General features: G+C 37.4%; 1 protein-coding gene and 1 long non-coding RNA gene across 2 annotated transcripts; one reads left to right on the top strand and one right to left on the bottom strand.

Annotated features, from left to right (window-relative positions):
- Positions 1-181: 181 nt before the first annotated feature.
- Positions 182-20,839, bottom strand: LOC145786898 (P-selectin-like). Its single transcript, XM_082598637.1, has 12 exons — positions 20,762-20,839; positions 16,182-16,267; positions 9,423-9,524; positions 9,098-9,227; positions 5,672-5,801; positions 5,346-5,458; positions 4,497-4,694; positions 3,927-4,038; positions 2,812-2,887; positions 1,853-1,928; positions 792-946; positions 182-483 (listed from the first exon to the last, which is right to left on the bottom strand). Exons 1-12 carry the CDS (start codon positions 20,817-20,819, stop codon positions 262-264), a joined length of 1,458 nt encoding a protein of 485 aa, XP_082454763.1. The 5' UTR covers positions 20,820-20,839; the 3' UTR covers positions 182-261.
- On the top strand, positions 11,834-12,889 carry LOC145786595 (uncharacterized). The gene is made up of 2 exons (XR_014291302.1): positions 11,834-11,953; positions 12,519-12,889. It is a non-coding gene; the product is annotated as an uncharacterized LOC145786595 (long non-coding RNA).
- Positions 20,840-21,919: the final 1,080 nt, after the last annotated feature.

Genomic DNA, 21,919 nt, shown 5'->3' with positions numbered 1-21,919 from the left:
AGTCATGTGCTATGATGTGCTATAATCTACCTTGTGAAGTAAGCTACGATCATGCTGCTAAAAGCGAAACTCAATCAATTATTAAACTTAGTCCGTACATTGGAGACTAAATTATTATAGTAAAAGCTTTGTTTCTCATTGTAGTCTAATCAATTTACACGAACGCTTATGGTTTCTGGTTAGCTGTGGGATTCCACTACATGCTTTGAAATAAACGAAGTTGTACAGTCCCGTGTGGTTTGTTGTGCCTGAGAAGCCAAGTTAGAAATCTCGGGCGTCGTCAGGATGATCGTGCAGAGGATTGAAACAGGGCGTTTCACAAAGACGAGAAGTAATCTTGTCAACAAAACCATCATTGAGCGCTTCGAAACCCCCTTCCAGCGCATCCGTCAAGATCCTGTCTGGGTGACTGCTCCCCGCGATATCCCGGATTTGATTTAAATCTACTCTTCCACCTTGGGCTTGTATTGGAACCACGTAAACCTGTAAAAGATTTTTCTTACTGTTTAACATGTTTTGCTTCATGATATTTGATTGAGTACCGTACTGCATTTAATGATTTGAACAGCTCTTCAGTGAGCTACAACGAACTTGTTCATAAGCTTTGTCACTATAACTAGGCTACTTTCAAACGTTTGGCCGACAGTTTTTGTATTGCATGAAAACACATGATTTTCCTCACAGCTGGCACGCTTTGATATGACAATGCAAACAACACATTCTCTGAGTAAAGCGCGTTACTGGATTTGTGATATTGGTAAGTCAACCTATTCTAGTGTCAAACAACTTACCAAAGCATTGCCTCGCAACCGCCGAGCAGGCAATGCGACATTGTCTTGAGAAGCTCCATCCGTTAGCAGAAGAACGACATTGGTAGCGAGTTCGCGATTTCCCAAAGGCAACAGTACATCGTTCACGTAGCTGAGCGCCTTGCCAGTGTTGGTACCTGGCAAAATATGTAAAAAAAGCAACTCCATTTTGGAAAAAGTTAACTAAGCTTGAAATGACAGTCATCGGATGAACTTGGTTGTTGTAAGGTGGGAAAATTAATGCCAGATGTAGGCGATGGTAGCAGCAGAGCAGTTCAATTTGACGTCGTACAAGATGATAGACGAACACCTTGATAAATAAACTTTAAACAAAAGCGTCATTGATAGAGGAAAATCTCCTCTTATTGGATGGAATAATTCCTAGGCAACAAGACTTCAACAATCGAAAATTTCACTCTGTCAATCTAGGTAACCGGCCCTGCGTCAAATGCCTCTACAAGTATGCGAAACTACCAGAAATAACCTATCAAGGCTTTGTCAGTCCGAGGATAAAGATTCAAAACCAACCAATCTTGGTCAGCTAAACACTGAAATTAAAGCACTCTGGTTGTCGCTTTTGTTTAAATTGAAAGTTCAGATTGAATTGAACATCAAAATATGCCCCTTTGCTGCATATATGATAGAATCTGTAATAATAACGTGTGTTTTTATATAGCGCTGTACCATCACAGATATGCGTTGCTCCTCAATTGCTCTTAACATGCTTTTGTCGGCAGGTTATTTTGAAAATTTCGTTCTTTGAAATATATTTTTGTAGTACAAAAGTTTTTATTTTGTAGAAATCTGTTATGAGCGATTGAGTGCCTCCTGCAAAACTTTTGCCTAACCTTCCACCCCCCTCCTCCTCCAAACTTAAATCCATCACTGCTTACATAACTAGTTTTAATCTCTGATAGTTGCCAAATAGGATCGAACAAATGGACAGGTGGTTGTATCGTATGCGGCAGTCGGCTAGCCTAACAAAACTACGTGGAAAGCTGACAAAAAGGCATAAATATCGTGCTTCATTAAAATTTGCTCACCTGATCCATCGTACGGTAAATTCATTATAAATCTTGCCACTTCGTCCGTGCTTTCGGGAAACTGATTGAACGTGATCTTAATGAAAAGTATTACAAATTATGCAAGTGCAAAGCAAGAAAATATATATTAGGCCCCTATCATTAATCTAAATGTGTCATTTGTGATTATGCATTCCCTCACGGCATTCGAAAGGGCGCCGGTTCGACACCGCTCAAGCATGCGGCTGTGTCTGTGGCAGGACACTTAAAGACATGCCTGAAGGTGGACACGAAGATTGGCTTCCTTGCCTTCTCGTCCACTTAATCTAAATCTTCAACCACCGGGTGTAAGCCTGGATACGACAAACAAATGCATTCCCTGGAGTGATATAGATCCCTTTTCTGTCAAAATATTAACTCAAACAATTTTTAATCAATATATAAACTTTTTGCTTTTTTCTAAGTGTATTTAGTTAGATGAAAACCAGTTTAACTTAGTCGTAATATTGAAAGAAAAAATTTAACAAAACATAAAAACACACAATGATAGCTTAGGCTACTAAGAAAATACGCACTGCCAACCAAATGATAGGGCGAAAATTCTGTGTCAAAACATGAACAAAATTACAACTAACTTTAAAATGTTCTTTCAAAAGATAAAAATTATAAAAGTTCAGACGACAGCTGGTTGGTTTAAGTTGCGTAGCGTTGACCTAGGGATAATTTGGAACCCGTTCCCAGAATGATTTCATAGGCCCGGAATCTTGGGAGGGTTTCCGAAAACTTAAAAGAAAACAGCGCCAATACTTTTAGAGATGTTTTAGGCTGCAAGAAGAGCCTGGAAATTTTATCGGTTTCGGCTTTCAACAGCTCTTCTTAAGTTACAGGCACCATTAGGATAAAAAAAATTTGCATAACCTACTAACCAATGGCAGCTGCAAGTTTGTCATAAAAAAAAACTAAAGAGTTTGTAAGGTTACCTGGTTTCTTCTATCTACCACACCGTTGTAACGGATTGCAGCAATGTGAGTGGAATCGTTTCGTATAGTGAATTGTCTACACACAAAACAAAGTTATCAAATAACAAAACAATATTGCCTCAGTAACCTAAATAAAGCTTATAATGCTGCAACGGCTACATGCAGGGCCACGGTAAGGGTATGTTGTACCCATACACAGGGTTTCATCGTGGGTTTTCATGAATTACGAAGTAGGCAATTATATCGGCGGATAGCAAAAATTTAGATTTTAATTGGATTAAGCCTAAGTTGGATATTTCAGTTCAAATGCGCATTTTTAGTAGAATTAGAATTGATAATGTTAGTAAAAGCAGTATGACGATAATAGTTACAATTTTTATTACTTGTCAAAAAATCATATTAAGGAAGAAAACTGAATAAAACTGTTCGAAACAGAAATAGCCTACTTCTCATTCAACGTTGATTTTGTTTTTCTTTACTTCGAAAGAAAAGCTAGGCTATTTAGTTTTTTCTGTGCAATTGAAATGCATATAAAAAGTGCTAACTGTTCAGGCTACTATCCAACAATAAATGGTTAGGGAAACCTTTCCTCCATTTAAATATAAACTTCTATGCACTGGTTTTATTTTGTGACAAATTATGAGTTTTTCATAAGTTGTTATTCCAACCCAAAAAGTTTTAAGCAGCCCTCAATATTAATAAGTTAGTTACGTCATATGCAAATTTTGCAGTAGGCTACAAAGTTTTGAAAACGTTTGACTTTATTAAACATCTGATTTAATTTTGACCTATAGGCTAAAGTTTATTCAAAAAATCTTGGTTATCCGAAGCATGCGTTTGTATAGCATAGTTTAACAAAGTAGCAAAGTCTTGCTCACTGTAAAACTCTCATAACCACACATTGCACACAATAATATATTTTATTATTTAGTTACTCAGACGGCTACTTTATCTGGTTCAGATCCTTACCGGATCGGGTAGGCCTAAGAATCTGAAGAGATCTGGATCCGATAAAGTGGCTGTATGGGTATCTACCTTGATTATCCTGATAGATTTATTTACCACATAACAGCTTTCCTCTTTTTTTATATAAAAAATGTACTTTAATCAGTTACCTCACAAATGTATCAATGAAGTTGAGCATCAAGACCCAGTTTGTTGCACCAACTGAGGATGACGAATCAAGAACGATGGCTAAATCCATTATTGCAAATTCCGGACAACTTACTAAAAAGTTTGGTTTGAATTGTTACAAATTCATGAAAATTTTGGAAATCTTTTTACAGAAATCGTATAAAACTATTTTCATGCCTATTTTAGCGCAGTCTGAAACGTAATCATAATTCAATTTTGGCTCGAATATTTTGTTTCTCAATTGATTTGGCTTAATGTTTATTAGTCCGAAAGTTTTGTGTCATCCAACGTAAAAAGTAACCGCTCTCACATCTCTTGTTCATACGTTCATAGAATGCATATTGTCATAGTGCGCGAAACGTCAATGAAGCAGTACTTTTATGTTTCTGCCCGTACTTTCGCATTCATCAGATGAACGTTGCAACTGTTGCTAGAAATGGTTTTGACTTGATTGATTGATTTTTGTTTCCTTACGCTGGCTATAGGACTACGCTTTTTTGTGATTTGATGGTCTTATAAGAAGATGAAAGATTAGAAAGAAACATGCGTACGTGAACAACAAGGTCGAGGGATGTCCCATGATTCATTTCTTAGGCAGGTCAACCTGGTCATTTGCGTTGGTGCTTCCGGGACTAAGAAATAACCTTCTGATGCCTCGCATGTGAAAGTGCAGACGGATCCAACGTAGTTTTCGTTCGTGCATGAAATCGACCCGTGTCGAAGAGGCCTTTGTATAGGACATTGCTTGGCTGATGAAAAAAAATGGAATGAAAGCTGTTTTTCATAGGTAGGCTTACCTATAGTTTACATAAAAACGTACTCAGGAAACTTGTTGGCAAACCTTTGGTTACGTTTTGTTGAAACTGCTGCCCTCTGCTACGGAGACACTTGAACAGTGTTGTCATAAACCTTTATTAACCAACAGACATAATGGAACATAGCCTAATAAGCAATTACATTCAGCCAGGTTCAGAAACTTGTATAGTTTATTAATAAACCTTTCTCCGCAGTTACAGTAAATCGGCTTGTTCAGTATCTTATTCAAATTGAATGCAAATTATTTGTAAACTTTGGTAGCCTACATCATTTTTTTAGATAAAGCAGAGTTGTACCTAATCGTCTTCAGATTTGATCTATTTTTTTGTTGCTCAACGTCATAAGAGCACTATGAAAGTAAAACATTTTGTGATGTGTAATTGTGTATGCTTTGAAGCGTTGACATTTCTTGAGACTTATATAAGTTAATATAGAACTTTTCAGTGTCAAAATGTCCAAGATTCTTTTGTTTTTGTAATAGCTATTTCGTCCTTTTAACAATATATCATGCAGCAATAGACCTATTATTCAATCTCGTTGGATTTCTGTATTTGGCATGTATAGAATACAGTTTTCTTTCTTACGTATGCACTTTGGTTGCGGCGAACTCCAAAGACCCTGCCCGTCACCATCTTCATCATCTATGCATTGAAGTACAGGAGGTGTGGTAAGACGATATCCTTCTTCACAACTGAAGCTGTTTGAAAATTAAGATTACTGAATATTACAAAATGGAGAGAAGAGTGGGATGATAGTTTATCATTTATTTTTCTGTTCTTAGAACAGTTTATTTAAAACATGAAAGTTAGCTCAGATTCATTATTATTATTAATAATCAACTGTCGAACCATTCGTTTAAACACAAGATAAATCGGTAGAGAACTGTTTAAATAAAGCTTGAAAAGCCTACCGGCATCTGCTATTTAGTCTGATGCCTTTGCTACATTTCGTCATTGTTCCAAATTTCGGTGTTTTCAATCGTGGAAGACATCTGACACCACGACATCTTGGCTGCGCATAATCCCATTCTCCATAATTGCCTGTATTAGTCAGTTTATACATAATGAGCAACTACAGTACAATACTCACAGGTTTCACCTAGTTCAGCAAGTTTAAAAAATTAACAGTCACAAGGTAAGTTGGAAAAATTTTAGCAAGCATTAATCTGCAGACGATTTCTTACGTAATAGTCTCCAGAGGACAAAAATTTTTTGGAGACAAACATTAGTTGGAGATGTTGTTACGTATAAAACTAAGCTTTTTACTTCACCGACAGATAAGAAAAGATTTCCTGTCGGTATGTGGGCTTTCCAAAGTCGTAATTTGTTTATAAAGCCTTTTATGTGACCATTCATTTTATTCGCATACTGATGTTTTCGCTGTAATCTTGTATTGAGATCATTCAGGTGCGTAGTTATGTCAACCAAGAAAGCTAGATCGCATATCAATTTGTGTCTTCCATTTCAGTTATTGGGTGCCCTTTAAGTTTCAAAAATTCACAACTTCTTTCCGCAGCTCGCAATATCGTCGCAACATGCAGCCCTTGCTTAATCAACGCACCTCGGCAAAGTACAGAACATCTTTATGCGCCGTGTTGAGATCATCCAGAAACTTTTGAAACTGACGATGGTTGAGCCCTCGTGCTGAAATGAACTTTACTGCCTTAATAGCCGGGATCAAAACGTGTTTGAACTTCAAGGAGTTTGCGCACTGGTTTTGCTGGCGAATGATAACTTACAATAAAAAATTGCTTTGTCACCATCGATTTTTCTCTCCCTCAAGGCAGACTTCAAGAGACTTATGAATCCAATGCCAGTTCTGGACATGGATCGAGCACCATCAGTTGCGATTCTGCATAAGCTGGACAAATCTAGTTCAAACTTGTCAAAAGCATCAATCACTTCAGCAAAGATGTCAGCCCCAGTTGTTGTACCCTTCATTGACTGTAGTGACAGAAGCTCTTCTGTTTCGTTCAAGTTTTGTTCACTCCTTTTACAAATATGGCCAACTGTGTTGTGTCCTTCTGGTCCGTACTTTCATCGATTGCAAAACTCCATGAAACAAAGTTCTTCACCTTATCGCTGAGAGTGTCACTAATATCACAAGCAAGATCATCGATACGCCTCCTTATCGTCCACCGTGACAGACTTATTTTCTCGATCTCACTCTTCATTTTAGAGCACATTTCTTCTGCGACATCGATAAAACACTGTTTCACAAAATTACCGTCAGAATACAGTTTCAATATAGTTTGAGCTATTCTCTGTGCAATTCTGTGCCTCTGATCTACTGACGTTCCAAATAATTAAATACAATCGGATTAGCGGTGGCGGGTGGGAGATTTCTAAAATGGTTAACAAAAGGTGCAAAATGTACAATAATCCACTCTACAATGAATTGTTTGCACGTACCAGACTAAACTAAATTATAAACACGTTTTGCGGGCCGCACAATTTTTTTTCGCGGGCCGCATTTGGCCCGCGGACAGCACGTTGCACACCCCTGCCATAAAGCATTAAAGTGTGCCGTCCAAATAAACCTAAACTTAGTGGATGCCCTATGATGCGGGTTTCATGCCGATGACAAACTCAATTTTCTTCGCTTCCAGGTACTCGTCCAACAAGAAAACTCAATGGATCCGTGCTTAGTAAATTTGTGCTAGTGAGATGTTCATTCAATGAACAAATTGTCCAGTAAGCTTGTCATACTTCACCGTTTTGTAAAGGCAGGTTTTCATATCGTTAAAACAGTCTCATACATTAGATAGTAGAGCTAACCACCACATCACCAGTTTTTGCTTGTGTAAGTTGACGTAGAAAACTCATTACTATATAGTCAATTGGTCACAAAAAACTAACAGCTTGATTGCAGGCCTACTAAATGAATTTGTTTTGGACAAAATGTAGGCTATGAGCATTGAGCAAGATAATATGTTCATCAACAGTAGCGGTGACATGGGCTTCCAAGGGGCACTTTTGGATCCGGGTTCTGGATAATTTTAATGAAGCGGAAACTTTTCATGGGGCCCAGCAACATAAAGAAACCACAGCATATTCTTTGGATACAGTGCGTTTTTCTTGTAAGTTGTAAATGTCCTGATTTGGAAACCAAGGATCTAATTGGCACGGGGCTCAAAATATCTGTAATGGCCCTATTCATCAATGTAGTCACTTTGGTTATAGCTTCTATGATTGTGGCTCTGGAGAGTCCCGGCTCCTGGCTGAAAAACGTTGCCGGTAACCAGTAGGCCTACTTATACATGTTTCAAATCATGGAATTGCATTGACAAATGAAACTACTTGTCGCAAAAATGATCAGATGATAAAGTATTGCAGTCGCCGATCACATTAATTGTTTTGCATAATCTCAAAACAGGTTAGGCACGTGAGCTCAGGGTCGCTGAAATGATACTTTGGACTCGGTAGCCTACAAATAAGAAGCCCGGTCTCTTAAACAAGACACTTTTAAAAATCAATAGAACTCTAAAAAAGCGCGCTTTTTTATTCTAGACCCCTGAAAAGATGTCGGTCCTTTGAAATCATCTTCGGGTTTCAAAAGTAGCCTACTCTTGGACCACCCGTCCCCACAAACGTTACTGTAAAGACTGTAAATTAAAAAAAAAAAAATTTGAAAACCAGTAAGGAAAAACTAGTCCATACTTACTGCATGTCAAAATAGGTTTTCCGACTAAGAAATAACCACGATCACATTTAAAACTACAGAAACTTCCGAGATTGAATTTGTTGACACAATACATCGAACCACGTCTTGGCTCTGTTAACGCATCACAGGATCGCTTCATATCTGTAAAAGAATGTTATCGAATTCACAAACATTTGATCTAAAGCACATGACGGTACAGAACCAGTTTGAAGAAATTTAAGACCGCACCACTGGCCTAACATGCTTAAAACTAGCATTTTTTGTTCAAACCAATGTCTAACAAGTCTATATTATCGACATCTGTGTTTAGTTAGCAAGAAGCATCAATCGCACAATACGACACAGTATAGTCTATAAAAAATGCAATAGAATTGTTTGTGCGTAAATTGTTTTATCGAAAAATTGTTGTTTAATTTAATCCACATATACTGTACAATGTACATTAACAACAATTAGCCTACAATTATTAATCAGAGATTCTAACGCATTAATTTTGTCTTGTTTATTCCCAGACAGCAAACTAGCCGCCGTTTATTGTACAGTAATTCAACGTCTGTAGATGTTGAATCTATATAAAAAATGATTGATTTGCTATCTGAGTTGTGATGGTCTGATGGATATGAAAAGTGATACCCGGTAAAAATAGCTAAATGAAAATACTTAATTTTGAAACCTGATAAAAGACAGGAGGTCCGGTTTTGATTGCACAAGTTAGTGCCACAGCAGCATCTACAAACAGATGATGGGTACTTTTCGTTGCATTGCACTTGTTCACCTCGGGAGGCCCAGGCTGGATGAACATTCTACATTGAAGACAAAAGAAAAGTGGAAATGAACAAGCGCTAAATTGCAATGAGTTATTATGTTTCTCCTATTTCTAGACTTATTTTTTCACGGCATGCCTGAAGGTGTGCATGAGGATTGGCCTTCCTAGCCGTTCTGTCCTCAACTAAATCTTTAACTATCAGGATACGAGAAAAAAGCTAAAATCAACTGACTTGTATATGGTTTTCACTGCAAGCTTTTGTAGTTTTGCATGATTTTTCGATCCAGGGATAGTCACCCCATCCGCCATGCCGGAGGGTTAAATGACATTGATCCTGAAAATGATAAACATGCGATTAGTGCTGAGTTGGGTTCGCTGAAACCGTTGAAATATACTGTCGGGTAAGATTTTTTTATTCAAGCATGCAGGCTACTAATGACGATTAGCGCCGCTCTTTTCTTACCAATGATCGAGGTGATCAGAGCAAAACTGCAAATCATTTCGTGAGCAAATACACCAACTTCCATGTACTAAACGCGGCGAAAATTTTGCCGTCTACGTATCCTGAGTGATAAGACTAAAGATCTGCTGGCTTTTTCTGGTAGCTTTTCGATGAATTTCGTGAAACATTGCGAACTTGGGATGGGAAAAAAATAATTACCCCTTAACCCATAGCCTTGAACAAGGATGACAGAGAGTGTTGAGTTCGCACATACTTAATCAGCAAGAATTTTTTTTTCTGAGGGGGAGTTGCTTATGAAGTGAATTAAGTGCTATGAAATCTTTTAGACAGAGCTACGGTATAACATAAATACACAGCACCAAAAAAACTGAGCTCGCTTAGCCAATGACACTTCCAGTAATCGCCGAAAAATTGACGTCGTAGCTTTATAAGTATAACTTTATAGGGCCTTTAGGCTATTCATCATACAATTATTAAACTTATTTTAAAATTTTGTTATTTTTAAATACCAAAAAATGACTTTGGTTTACTTGAATAACATTCCCCTCTATAAAGTGAACACAAAATAAGGACCGTAATTTTTCTAAAAAAAACCTTGAGGGCATACATTGCGTGTAAATCACTGTTAAAATGGACATGTTTCTGCTGTTGTAGGCAAATACAAGACAGCATAGGTTAAATGTTAGTAGACTACTTCTTTCAATTTTTAAAGTGTAATTGTAGCAGAGTCACTATATACATAGTCTGGAAAGTCAATGGCAAATCTGCCTGAGGTTGTTGTTTACAGCGCCACCTAGGAGAGCTATGGTTAAATCACAGAATCTGCTTGGAAGGTATGCAAATACAGGCATATTGTCTACTATCAACGGCGAAACTGTGCATGATATTGTGGTTGCAGACTTGTTTTAAACTATTGTAGAATGTTTAGGATGTTAGTTACAGTTATTATCCAGAAAAATTCGTTTGGTCTACTTTTCTGAGGCTTAGTTTAGCATGACTACAAGTAGTTAAAAGATGATGTGAGTTTTCAAATTACTAAGGAATTGATTAGTTTATAGTTTGAAGTAGTGGTCTTTAAAGTTCATAAGTTTCAATGTACCAAGTATATACATCAGCTTACTAATTGAAGGGATTAATTACTAAATATTTGTGAAAGCTTTAAGCTGAAGTAGGCTTGAAATTAGTACCGTAATTGGCAGATGCTACTTAGCCAGCATCATTTCCAAAAACATTGTTTGATCGATTAATTCAGTTGACAGTTATTTTAAAAAGGTCTATAAAGTTGTTTTATTATGTGATACAACAAAACGGTGATAGGTTTCAATCTGTGATACTCAAAATAACCGCTCCCAAAAATAATGTATAAACAAAGAGCATTAGCAAGACAAATTTGAGTACCGGTAAGTATGTAGGTTCAGTAATTTAAAGCAACAATGTCATAAATATTAAAAGTCCTGAGATTTAACTTAAAACTAGTTAGGCTGAAGGAAGATACAGCAGAATCAGATACGGTACCTACCGTAACTTGTTCCATATTTGGGGAACCTGGTTTGCGACATAGCATAATTGGTTATGTAGGCTACAGACTGGAAATTTGATTGAATGGACCAGTTAAGGCAGTTATGCTGACAAAGGTTATGTTTTGTTTATTTCCTTTGTGTTGTAATTTTTTATTAGCATGCCATTTTTTTGTAGGTCATCAGTCTACTTTGAGACTGCTAGCAAACACTGGTTTAATGCAGTAACCGGTTAACCACTACTTTGCTTTGTATCATCTTCTTTTCGCCCTTTTTCACATCACAGAAAACATAGGCTAGCTTATGACTGCTTGAGGTTTCAGTGGCATGGCTGAAGTTTTTCTTGTTGAAGTGGCTACCGTTACTAATTGCTTGTGATCTGCTTGACATATGTTACAAAATACCTATAGGCTATCATAACGTGTCAAAATCAACAACTTGGCATTAGGTTGCATCCCAATTTCTTAACTAATTCACATATTTAAAATGAACTGCCAAGTTGTTGATTTTGACAATTTGAATATTTCAGATATGTTACATTTTAGCATGTTACTTGTGGGCCTGTCATTCCTGATTTTGAAAACAATTTATATGCTTAATACAAATAGAGAATGTTCATAAATACAGTATATAATATATATATATATATATTTCTTACAATGCAGCAATAAGTGTACAAAAAGGTTTACAATTATACAATTCTTAAAAGTCATTAAAATGTTGTCACAATGCTTGGAAGCTCTTCAAGACATGAGTGAAGAACATCTTATATTTTTCGATAAGGTATGTTGAGCTTGACTTCTTTACATGCAAAATACTATTCAACCAAATATAGTTATTACTATCTAAACCTAAAGCTTACTGGTTAACAATTCTCCGCAACAGCATTATCTGTTAACCGGGTTATTATATTGTGATTATTCTTGTATTTTTTTTTGTCTTTTTGCATGTATGGTAATTAATATGGACTTATTGGTGTGATGCAAATAAATTGTAATAATAATATTATCAATATGAAATTTGGAAATCTAACCAATGAAATACTTAACTGCTTCAGGGCCTTCAGGTTGAAAAAGTTAGCTTTCAAAAGCATATTATGCAATATACACGATTATGCTGGTGCTACTTTAGAAGTGCATTAATTCAATAATTTTGAGATACCAGTAATGAACGTTCTTCTTTGGATGCCATTTTTTTGCATACTATATATAGCAATTGAACGTGACTTATTTTACATTACTGGTATGCTAAAGAACAATGGCATCACATGGTCACCTTAGTTCGGAGATATTAATGGCACTTGATGAAGATGGTGCATTAGGCTACTGAATTTATTTGTATTTTACAGTTGAATGAAGATTTGGATGGTGGAAATTCGCCTATGAAGGGGGAATTTTCTTCGAAAAGTGGGGAATTACACTGACATATTGCTCAATGAAATCAACAACCTTAATCTGCCTAATGCATATCATGAGTATTGTAAACTAAATGTAAAGAAAGCTTATTGCCGGACTTGGACTGTGGAAGGTATACAGCAATTCATTAACTGGAACCTCTACGATGGCGCTTTTGAAGAACTTTTCTAGACCCTTGCTATGTTGACATGTATTGCTTTCGCTGTGATGGTCAGAAATAAAAAAAAAAACTGAACTTATAAAAAAAAGTGCTGTATGCGTATGAGGAGTCATATTTTTACTTACCACTGCAAGACTTCTTACATGGTAGAAACAAAACAGCTAAACAATTGCATAAGCCGAACAGTGCACTTCGTAGGCCTAGCACTCCGAAAAGTATAAACAATTCTAAAAGCAAACATTGAAGGGGGATTCCTGTTGTATTTTGTTATCCGTTTTTGATTTGTACAATAAACATCGTAGCATGCTTTTCAAGCTGATTTCACAGCACATTACTTTAATAAAGAATAAAATAGGCTTTCTATTATACCGTAACTTAAATACTGTAAAAAGTACACAGAAGGGTGCCAATGCGGCAATGATGTAGTTGCAGTGAAAGTACAGTAAACCACTTTTATAATCCCCATTCATTCGAATGAACTAAAAAGTATAAGAAACCATGCGGATTAAAATTCTCGTTTATATACCCATACTGTATGTTATATGTGAGGTTTACTGTACCAGAATATACAGTATGCATTGTAGATACGGAGTTCCTTCAATGCAGGTACGGATTCTCAAAGTGCCAATTTCAATCACTGTTTTATGCAGTTTTGAGTAAAGCGCAGTATGCCAGAGTGGTTAGTCTAATGTTCACTCTCAACATTAGATCTCTTCACTGCAGAGTGCTTTACAATATCTAAACTTTTGGCGGTACTGCTAAACATTCGAACTGTAGACGCAGTATCACATGCAACTCTTTGATGCTGTCGACCGAAGTAATGTTCAAGAGGATCCTGCTTTATTCTTGCAAGTATGGTACATAATCTGCGCCAGTAGCAGACGTTTCCCAAATTATTGCTGGTAAGGACGATACGAGAAGAGCATCTGAAGCCTTACTTAGTAGCATATTCTCTCTATTGACATCCCCAACTAAATCTGAAAATCAATGACCTATCATAAATAACATTTAGCAATGTATGTTACAATTAGCACACGTGTTCATTACTAATTAACTAGTGTTAGCGCGTTGGGGCCGAGGCCGAGTGGTTAGCGCGTTGGGCTCGCAGTCGAGAGCTTGCATGTTCGACTTCAGCCACCCGCACTTACTGTTGTTTCTCTGGGCAAGAAACTTTACGATAATTGCCTCTACCTAGTGATCGATTTCGAGTAATGGGTAGTACCAAATTTAAGTCATAAGTAGAGTAGACAACCGGAAACAGACATTGCAGTCGGCTGCAGCGTGGGTCAGGTGTACGTCGAAAAGCGTACACCGATGCATAGCGCTCAAGTCCGCTTTCCCGCAATGCAGGATAAAGATAAACAAACAAACAAACACACTACACAGGGATGCTAGATTAGTGAATCTTCTCAATATACGAGTAAAGTAGCAGTGAGCACCATATGCTTATTGCTTAAATTTAAAAAAAAACATAATATGTGTGACACATTATGTGATTCACTAGGCATAAGCTCTTAATTTTTACTAATGTCAACCATCATGACATACAGCATAAAATTATACTATTTTATTGTGTTGATCTTACCTGATGAAACTGTTTTTCCCACTGTGCTGTTGAAACAGAAAACCTTTTCTTTTCATCACTTGGAACTTTGTACAAGTAACAAAATCCCATATTTGTAGTGTTGTTACATTGTGGTAAACAGCAGTTTATTCCACCCCATTTACGCTTAACTTGGGACATTATCAAACTAAATAATCATAACTAAGATAATTCACAACCCTACATAGAGTACAGCATTTGATTATGAACTGTAATGCTAATAACAACAAAAGATAATTGCTAACAAAGGTAGTGGTTAACCGGTTAATGCATTAGTGTCTGCTAGTAGTCTCAAAGTAGACTAATTGATCTTCAAAGAACGGCATGCTTAAGATAACAGGAAATTACAACACAAAGGAAATAAACAAAACATAACCTTTGTCAGCATAACTGCCTTAACTGGTCTATTCAATCAAATTTCCAGTCTGTACGTAATCAATTAAGATGCTATATATGTCGCAAACCAGGTTCTTCAAATACGGAACACGTTACGGTAGCCTATCTGATTCGTTGGTAAATAAAGCCTGTGCTGATCCGAACCACATACTACACGATTGCGTATCCACTGTCAATGTCCCAATCATACAACGCCTACCATCACGGCGCCCTTTTGTAAGGCATGCTGCAAAACTCCAGCTCGCTGATTTCAGCACGTCAGATGCCTGGTCCGAGGAATTGAGCACTGTGCCAAAAATAAAGTCTCGCCTCGTTCTATTCGATGTCTCTCCTGCCTCTTCACTCCCACTTGGTTCTGAGCTTCAGAGAAGGGAGTGGGTGACACTGAACCGAATAAGAACGGGAGTTGGCCGCTTCAATGCTTGCTTGACACGCTGGGGCATAAGGGACTCTGCTGCTTGTCAGTGCGGTGCGACGGAGCAAACAGCTAACCACATTATCTTTGGGTGTCCCATCTATTCCCCTCCCAATGGAATAACAGGCCTCCGTACACTAGATGACTTGACGAAAAGTTGGCTCCAAGTCCTTCCATTCGGCTGACCATAAACTTTCTGCTTCATACGAACGACGACGATCTGATTCTGCTGTATCTTCCCTCAGCCTAACTAGTTTTAAGTTAAATCTCAGGACTTGTAACCTTTGTGACATTGTTGCTTTAAATTACTGAACCTGCATACTTACCGGTACAGTAGCCTACTCAAAATTGTCTTGCTAATGCTCTTTGTTTACAAATTATTTTTGGGAGTGGCTATTTTGAGTGCCACAGATTGAAACCTATCAACTTTTGTTGTATCTTTATACACTTTTTTTAAATAACTGTCAACTGAATTAGTTGATCAATCAATGTTTTTGAAAATGATGCTGGCTAAGCAGCATCTGCCAATTACGGTACTAATTTCAAGCCTACTTCAACTTAAAGCTTTCACAAATATTTACTAATTAAACCCTTCCATTAGTAAGCTGCTGTATACACTTGATACATTGAAACTTATGAACTTTAAAGACCACTACTTCAAACTATAAACTAATCAATTCCTTAGTAATTTGAAGTCACATCATCTTTTAACTACTTGTAGTCATGCTAAACTAAGCCTCAGAAAAGTAGACCAAACGAATTTTTCTGGATAATAACTGTAACTAACATCCTAAACATTCTACAATAGTTTAAAACAAGTCTGCAACCACAATATCATCAACAGTTTCACTGTTGATAGTAGACAATATGCCTGTATTTGCATACCTTCCAAGCAGATTTTGTGATTTAACCATAGCTCTCCTAGGTGGCGCTGTAAACAACAACCTCAAAACATGACTTTCCAGACTATGTATATAGTGGCTCTGATTGTAGCGTAAATTTTGTAATGTTGCATTGACTACCTGATTTGGCTTGCATTGAACTGCTGAGCCACGCCGAAGACATTCTTCTTGACTGGTCACAACTTCGCACTCCCAACACACAAGTCCTGCAGTAATGTTTATATCGTGATGAAACATTTGACTTCATAAGCTTACCCTACATCTTTACATCAATTCTATAAATGTCGTCATGTAATTGACGCGCCGATTGATTGGGGTATAACAATAAACAAAAAATGTTGTAGTACAGCCTATGTTACGCTAGCTTTGCGTGAAAACGTAAGTCAAATTTTGCTCTTTCCATCCGACGTAGGTTTTTTTAACGTACATCTAACGCTCCTTTACATATTTATAACTAACATGGCTTAACCCAACGAGCAAAATGTATCTGTTTAAAGCAAAAAAGATCCAATTTTTCAAGTAGGCTGATAGCTGATGGAAAATAGCTTTGAGAAATTATTAAAAACTACTTGGTTTGGTTTCTTTTTATTTCGAATCAGATTTCTTTGTAAAGACTTTCGTTTTGTTTTGAAATCCAAACGATTTCAAATCGTTGTAACCCTCTTTTTTTTATATCAATGCTTATGTTGAACTATCACGGTTCAACCGTTTAAGAATTGGATTAACTGGACAAAAAGAAAGCCAATCTTGTCTTCCTTTAACCAGTTAAGTGCGTAATTAAATTTCGCTGGTCGACCGCACAGTGCGGAATTATTTTTCGCAATTTTAAGTGGTTAATTTCAATCGACTCTGACACTTTTTGTGTTGAAGCTACAGCAAAACAATCTATTAATAAAATGTTCAGTTTGAAATTATCTTTGAAAATAGCTGCAATATGATGACGTCATATCAATGACGTCATAATGGCAATCAAAATTCCACAATCAAAAACATAATACACAAAATGAGAAACATCAATAATTTTTTACAGTGTGATAAATGCGGAAGCAAGGCTCTACACACAGTGCTTTGTCACATTCTTGGCACATGTAACAAGTTTCAGTTCGTTTTTGGTGTGAATAGCACACATGGCACCGGCGTGAAGGTCTTGCCTTTCTGGCAGTAGGTGAGATTCGTGCTGGATAATGTGAAGCATAAAGACGAATAGGAGTGTCCTCTCTTGATGGTCTTCCAACAGGCTTTGAAGGGCCATCTCTGTAATTTTCTTCTATCAGCCTGTCAATTATAGAGAGAATAAATTGTAATCTGGACTTTGATCCTCCATTTTTCTTATAAAGTATGAAGGCATTGAGTGTTGCCATGTCCATAACGTGCCGGAATTGTTTTTTGTAATACGTCTTCATTCGTTTTCTTGTAGTTGAATAGGAAGCCAAGTATGCATCACTTAGATCAACTCCACCCATTTTATCATTGTATGTTAAGCATACTTGGGGCTTTTGCTTTACCTCGGACCGCGTTGCTACTTCTGTGGTGGATGCATCATGGATGGTGCTGATCATATGGACATACCTCTTGTCCCTCCAGCGGAGAGCCATCAGTTTTCCCCGAAATATTGCCTTGACTTCACCTTTTCGAAGAACTGTTTTGCTGAAACCGTCAGGTAAACCTTTTCTGTTCGCTCGCAAGGTGCCAATAGCATCTGTGTTTCTGCCACAAAGTTTGTCGAACAGATCCGGTGAAGAGAAAAAGTTGTCTAAGTGGATGCAGTACCCTTGATCCAAAAGATGATGGACAAGGCTGAGGACACACTTGCTTCCCATATAATATTCATTTGCGTATTCAGGGCGGTAGGCAGTTCCTTGTCCAGTATATACAAAGAAGTCCCAAATGTAACCTGATGAAGACTCACATAGTTCGTAAGATTTTATGCCATAGCGAGCTCGCTTTGAAGGAATATATTGCCGCCATCCCAGCCGACCCTTCCACAACATCAACGATTCATCTACAGAAACATCTCGCTCTGGCATGTAAATTGTGGAAAATTTTTGTTTCATGTGTTCAAGCACGGGCCACAATTTATATAGCTTCGGTGGAATGTCTCCTGGATCACTTCTGTTATCAGTGAAGTGCAGAAATTTGGTCAGGAGAAGGAATCGGTCTCTGTCCATTATTTTGGCAAAAAAAGGTGTTTCAATAGATGCTTTTTTGCTGAAGTAGTCAGCGACAACAGGCTTCTGAACAATGCCTTGCAAAAGCAAGAGAGCAAGATACAACCTCATCTCTTTACAGTCTGTATCTATCCATTTTGTCACACGTGATCGTCGTCTCAAATGAATACCATGGACCTCTTTGTGCTGTGCAGCATATAGATTAGTTTGATGAACTATCATATTCACCAAACTATCATCAATAAATAACTGAAAAAATTCAAGTTCATCCTCAGGATTGACTATATCAACCTTCATACCAGGAACACCAGTGAAAGAAAATCTTTGTCTAACTTGGCCTTGAGCAGACCAAGCAGCATCCTGAGGAGGAGACTGTACATCCCAAGGTGTAACGGAAGTTTCACTATCAGTCACAGGCAAATGGCTAGGATTGTCTGTTGGCCTGCCCTGTGGCACAGTCCAGCTTGAATCAAGAACGTCACTGTCATCGTCACAACTTATTGCCCCAATCAAGCAGGGCTCTTCATTTTCACTATCATCCTCATCTGAACTTGAAGCAAGAAGCTCATCAATATCTTCTTCAGTCATATCAGACAAACATATTCTTTTACGCCTAGAAGCCATAATTTAGCTATATTTATGTACCTAAACTTGTGGTTATTCTGAAACGTTACCAAAAAGTTATCATTAGCTTTACAAGTAGGCCTATACTTGCTTCCCTTTCTCAATCTGCATTCTGTGCTACGCCAGGTAGCCTAAGCTATATTTGTTAGATAACTCTTCATTTGCACGCAGTTATACCAATTCTTGGCTAGAACATTGCCAATAACAACCAATGTGTATTTAGCCAACCGTGAAATATCTAAAACATAGAAATCTAAAACTTGTTTTTATAGCGATAAGGGACAAATGAGTTGAACTATAACTGACTAATTTATAATGTAAATCATGAGAGGAGTGGAGGCGGCATTAAATCTTGCATTAATCCTCTTAAATCTATGAAAACAAAAATTCTAAAGATACAGAGATTGAGAATAAACCTTTAACGTGATAACGCAACAACTTCTCATACGAAAAAAAACAAAACGTCACAGCTGCACAACGCTTTGTAGTGAGACCCCGCCTTGACGTGATATCACGTCATACGCACTGTAAGGAAAATTTTCCATGACGTGATATTCCGTCATACGCACTTAACTGGTTAAAGCATGTTCTTTCAAAAACACAAACGCATAGCCTTGCAATGCTGTCGGAAAGAATCGAACTGATGTCCTTCCGATCGTCTTGCCAGGGGCTCTCACCACTCAGTTGGGGATATTCTTTGGGAACTAAAAATTGTAAATGTGGACAGGAGCAAACGATGCAACATCTCCTCGAATGCCTTGCCCTAAAAGCTAGATGCTCTGCACAGGATTTAGCCGAGTGTTCAACCATAGAGCAAGAGCTTGCGTGATGCTCTGGGCTACAGCCGTGTGACGCACGATAAAGAAGAAGACCACTCAGTTACGTAACCGACAATCATAAGTTAAGCAAGTCTGTTAGAGTCATTTCCAACTAGACAAAAAATACAAAATACAATTTACAATAAATTTAATTCAAAATAGAACACAACGATGTTCCAACATGCCCCACACGAGTTTCAGTGTGATCAAAGCAAGATCCTTGGTTTCCTTAAATAACACACACTCAAATCTAATTAAAACTGTTATGTAATTGGCTATTTTCGACAAAATCGACTGGATAAAGTCATCCATCTATGTTTTAATTAGATTGTATTATTGATAGGCTATATTGTAGAAAGATAACGTGGTTAGATGTTATCGGCAAAAAACTGCAAATGTCAAGTGGTCAGAAAGTGAACTACAAGTTGCTATGCAAGTTATAACAGAAAAAACAATCGCTTTTTCAAGAGCAACCAAAGTTTGTCACATACCCATAAGGAGGGGTAAAGCGAAACAAACATTTTATTTTATGATTGTGCTGTAAAAATATTCATATAGAAATAAGAAATGTAAGAAATGCGATGTGTGAATATGCAAATTTGTATATAGGCTAACCTTTTCCTTTCTTTAGATGTAGCTAACTTATAAATCTATGATGGATTACGGACATTGTTTGAAGTGGCAATCGTTATATGCTCTGTTTTGCCCCACTTCCCTTAATGATTTTTTTCCTGTATCAATTTCTTGGGAATCTGACTATTATGCATTAATTAACTTACGACTGTCGCAAAATAAGCCACAACTTCAAAATCTTTTTCGTTCAGTTTAATAGGCTACATGTCGATTTATACTTTGAGATAAATATTAAAAGTTAAAGGCATGTAGCTTATGTTATCTTTATTTCAATCCCTTAATAAACTTTCTACTGGAACACATTAGGTTGCATAACCTATAAGCCCAAGGCTACTAATAGCCTACCATCTTGTAAAAACAGCATAGCCTACTATAGGTAGTGGCATATTTTAGCATAGGCTGGTACGCTATATAGTATAAAAAAAATCATAGAAAACATAAGATTTTAAGCTACTACCTGAAGCTAATGCAATACAAAGCAAAAGAAATAAGCAGCAGATTTCGATTTTCTCCATCTTGCAGCTCTATCTATATATCATCGGGAAAAGTGTGATACTGTTCTGTGAAGCACATAATTTTATTTCGGACACAATCTCAAAACCGGTTTAGAAGATCTTTTCTCTTAGTTGATAAGATCAGAAAATTGAGGCATGAGATAAAAAATATCCTATTACCTAGAGTATACCCTATTCAACTCTGAGCTACAGTAGGTTAGGTAACGCAGATACCGGGCAACCTGTAAGCATGGTGTCGCCTAACTTTGATAATGGCACAGCTATTCTTGCATTTGACCGTATTAGGCCTACAAGTATTTTTACATTTCCAAGACGTATCGAATGTTACATAATGCAATCGTATTTTGTTTTGACTAAGCCTTCTGCAGTTCAAATGCGTCATATTTTATGCCCTTTTTCTTGCCATTTCGGTAATAAAACACCTAAGAGTTGACCTTCGAAGGCGGTGTTAGAGCAATTACTTGGAAGAAAATCGAATAAAGCAAATACGGTACGGTAGTGACTGCGTGTAATTGATCATGTTTCGATTCGTATAGATGAAAATAATTAATTAGCGTACTTAATTATGATATAAAAGCGTTTCCACTGAATGCTTCTTTTTGTGCTTGTTGCATTGAAGCAAAAATACGTTCTGCTAGCGCAAGTTCGCCCTATTTTCTCAGTGGTTACGTTACGCGCCCGGCTCAAGATCACGCGGCGTTGGTTTGACTCTCGGGGTGTAAACTTGAGTAGGCCTAACGCATTTCAGGGCTGCTCTCCATTCAGCGGCACCTAGTGAATGGAATAATTTCCCGGCAACAACACTTCAACCATCGGAAAACTTCACTCTGCCAACCAACCTGGGTAACCGACCCTGCGTCAAGAGCCGTGTATGAAACACTAGCCAGAATGTGATGAGACATTTTTACAAAATTCAGCGCTTACAATCTCCTAAATTTCTAAGCGAGGCGTGGGATTGCGCTAAAAGCCCGCGGTATTTGTACAAAATAAGTGAATTCCAGGATTTTCTCTGACATCACGCGACGCCATTGAAGTGCGTGACGTCAGAGAAAGCTCTCGGGCGCTACACGTGTAAGTTGATTACTGTATCACAAGAAATA

This window comes from Aplidium turbinatum, chromosome 17 (assembly GCF_918807975.1).
Source record: "Aplidium turbinatum chromosome 17, kaAplTurb1.1, whole genome shotgun sequence".
NCBI lineage: Eukaryota > Metazoa > Chordata > Ascidiacea > Aplousobranchia > Polyclinidae > Aplidium > Aplidium turbinatum.
Note: the sequence above shows the minus strand (reverse complement) of the source record. Positions and strands in the feature narration are given on the sequence as shown.

What these genes read in the sequence shown, in the direction of transcription:
- LOC145786898 (XM_082598637.1), bottom strand. Translation starts at nt 20,819, where the DNA reads ATGGAGAAAATCGAAATCTGCTGCTTATTTCTTTTGCTTTGTATTGCA. An exon ending in CCCTCGACCTTGTTGTTCAC is followed by an intron (nt 4,039 to 4,496) that starts GTACGCATGTTT and finishes CAAACTTTTTAG; the next exon opens with TAAGTTGTCCGGAATTTGCA. An exon ending in TGGTAGATAGAAGAAACCAG is followed by an intron (nt 1,929 to 2,811) that starts GTAACCTTACAA and finishes CTTTTCATTAAG; the next exon opens with ATCACGTTCAATCAGTTTCC.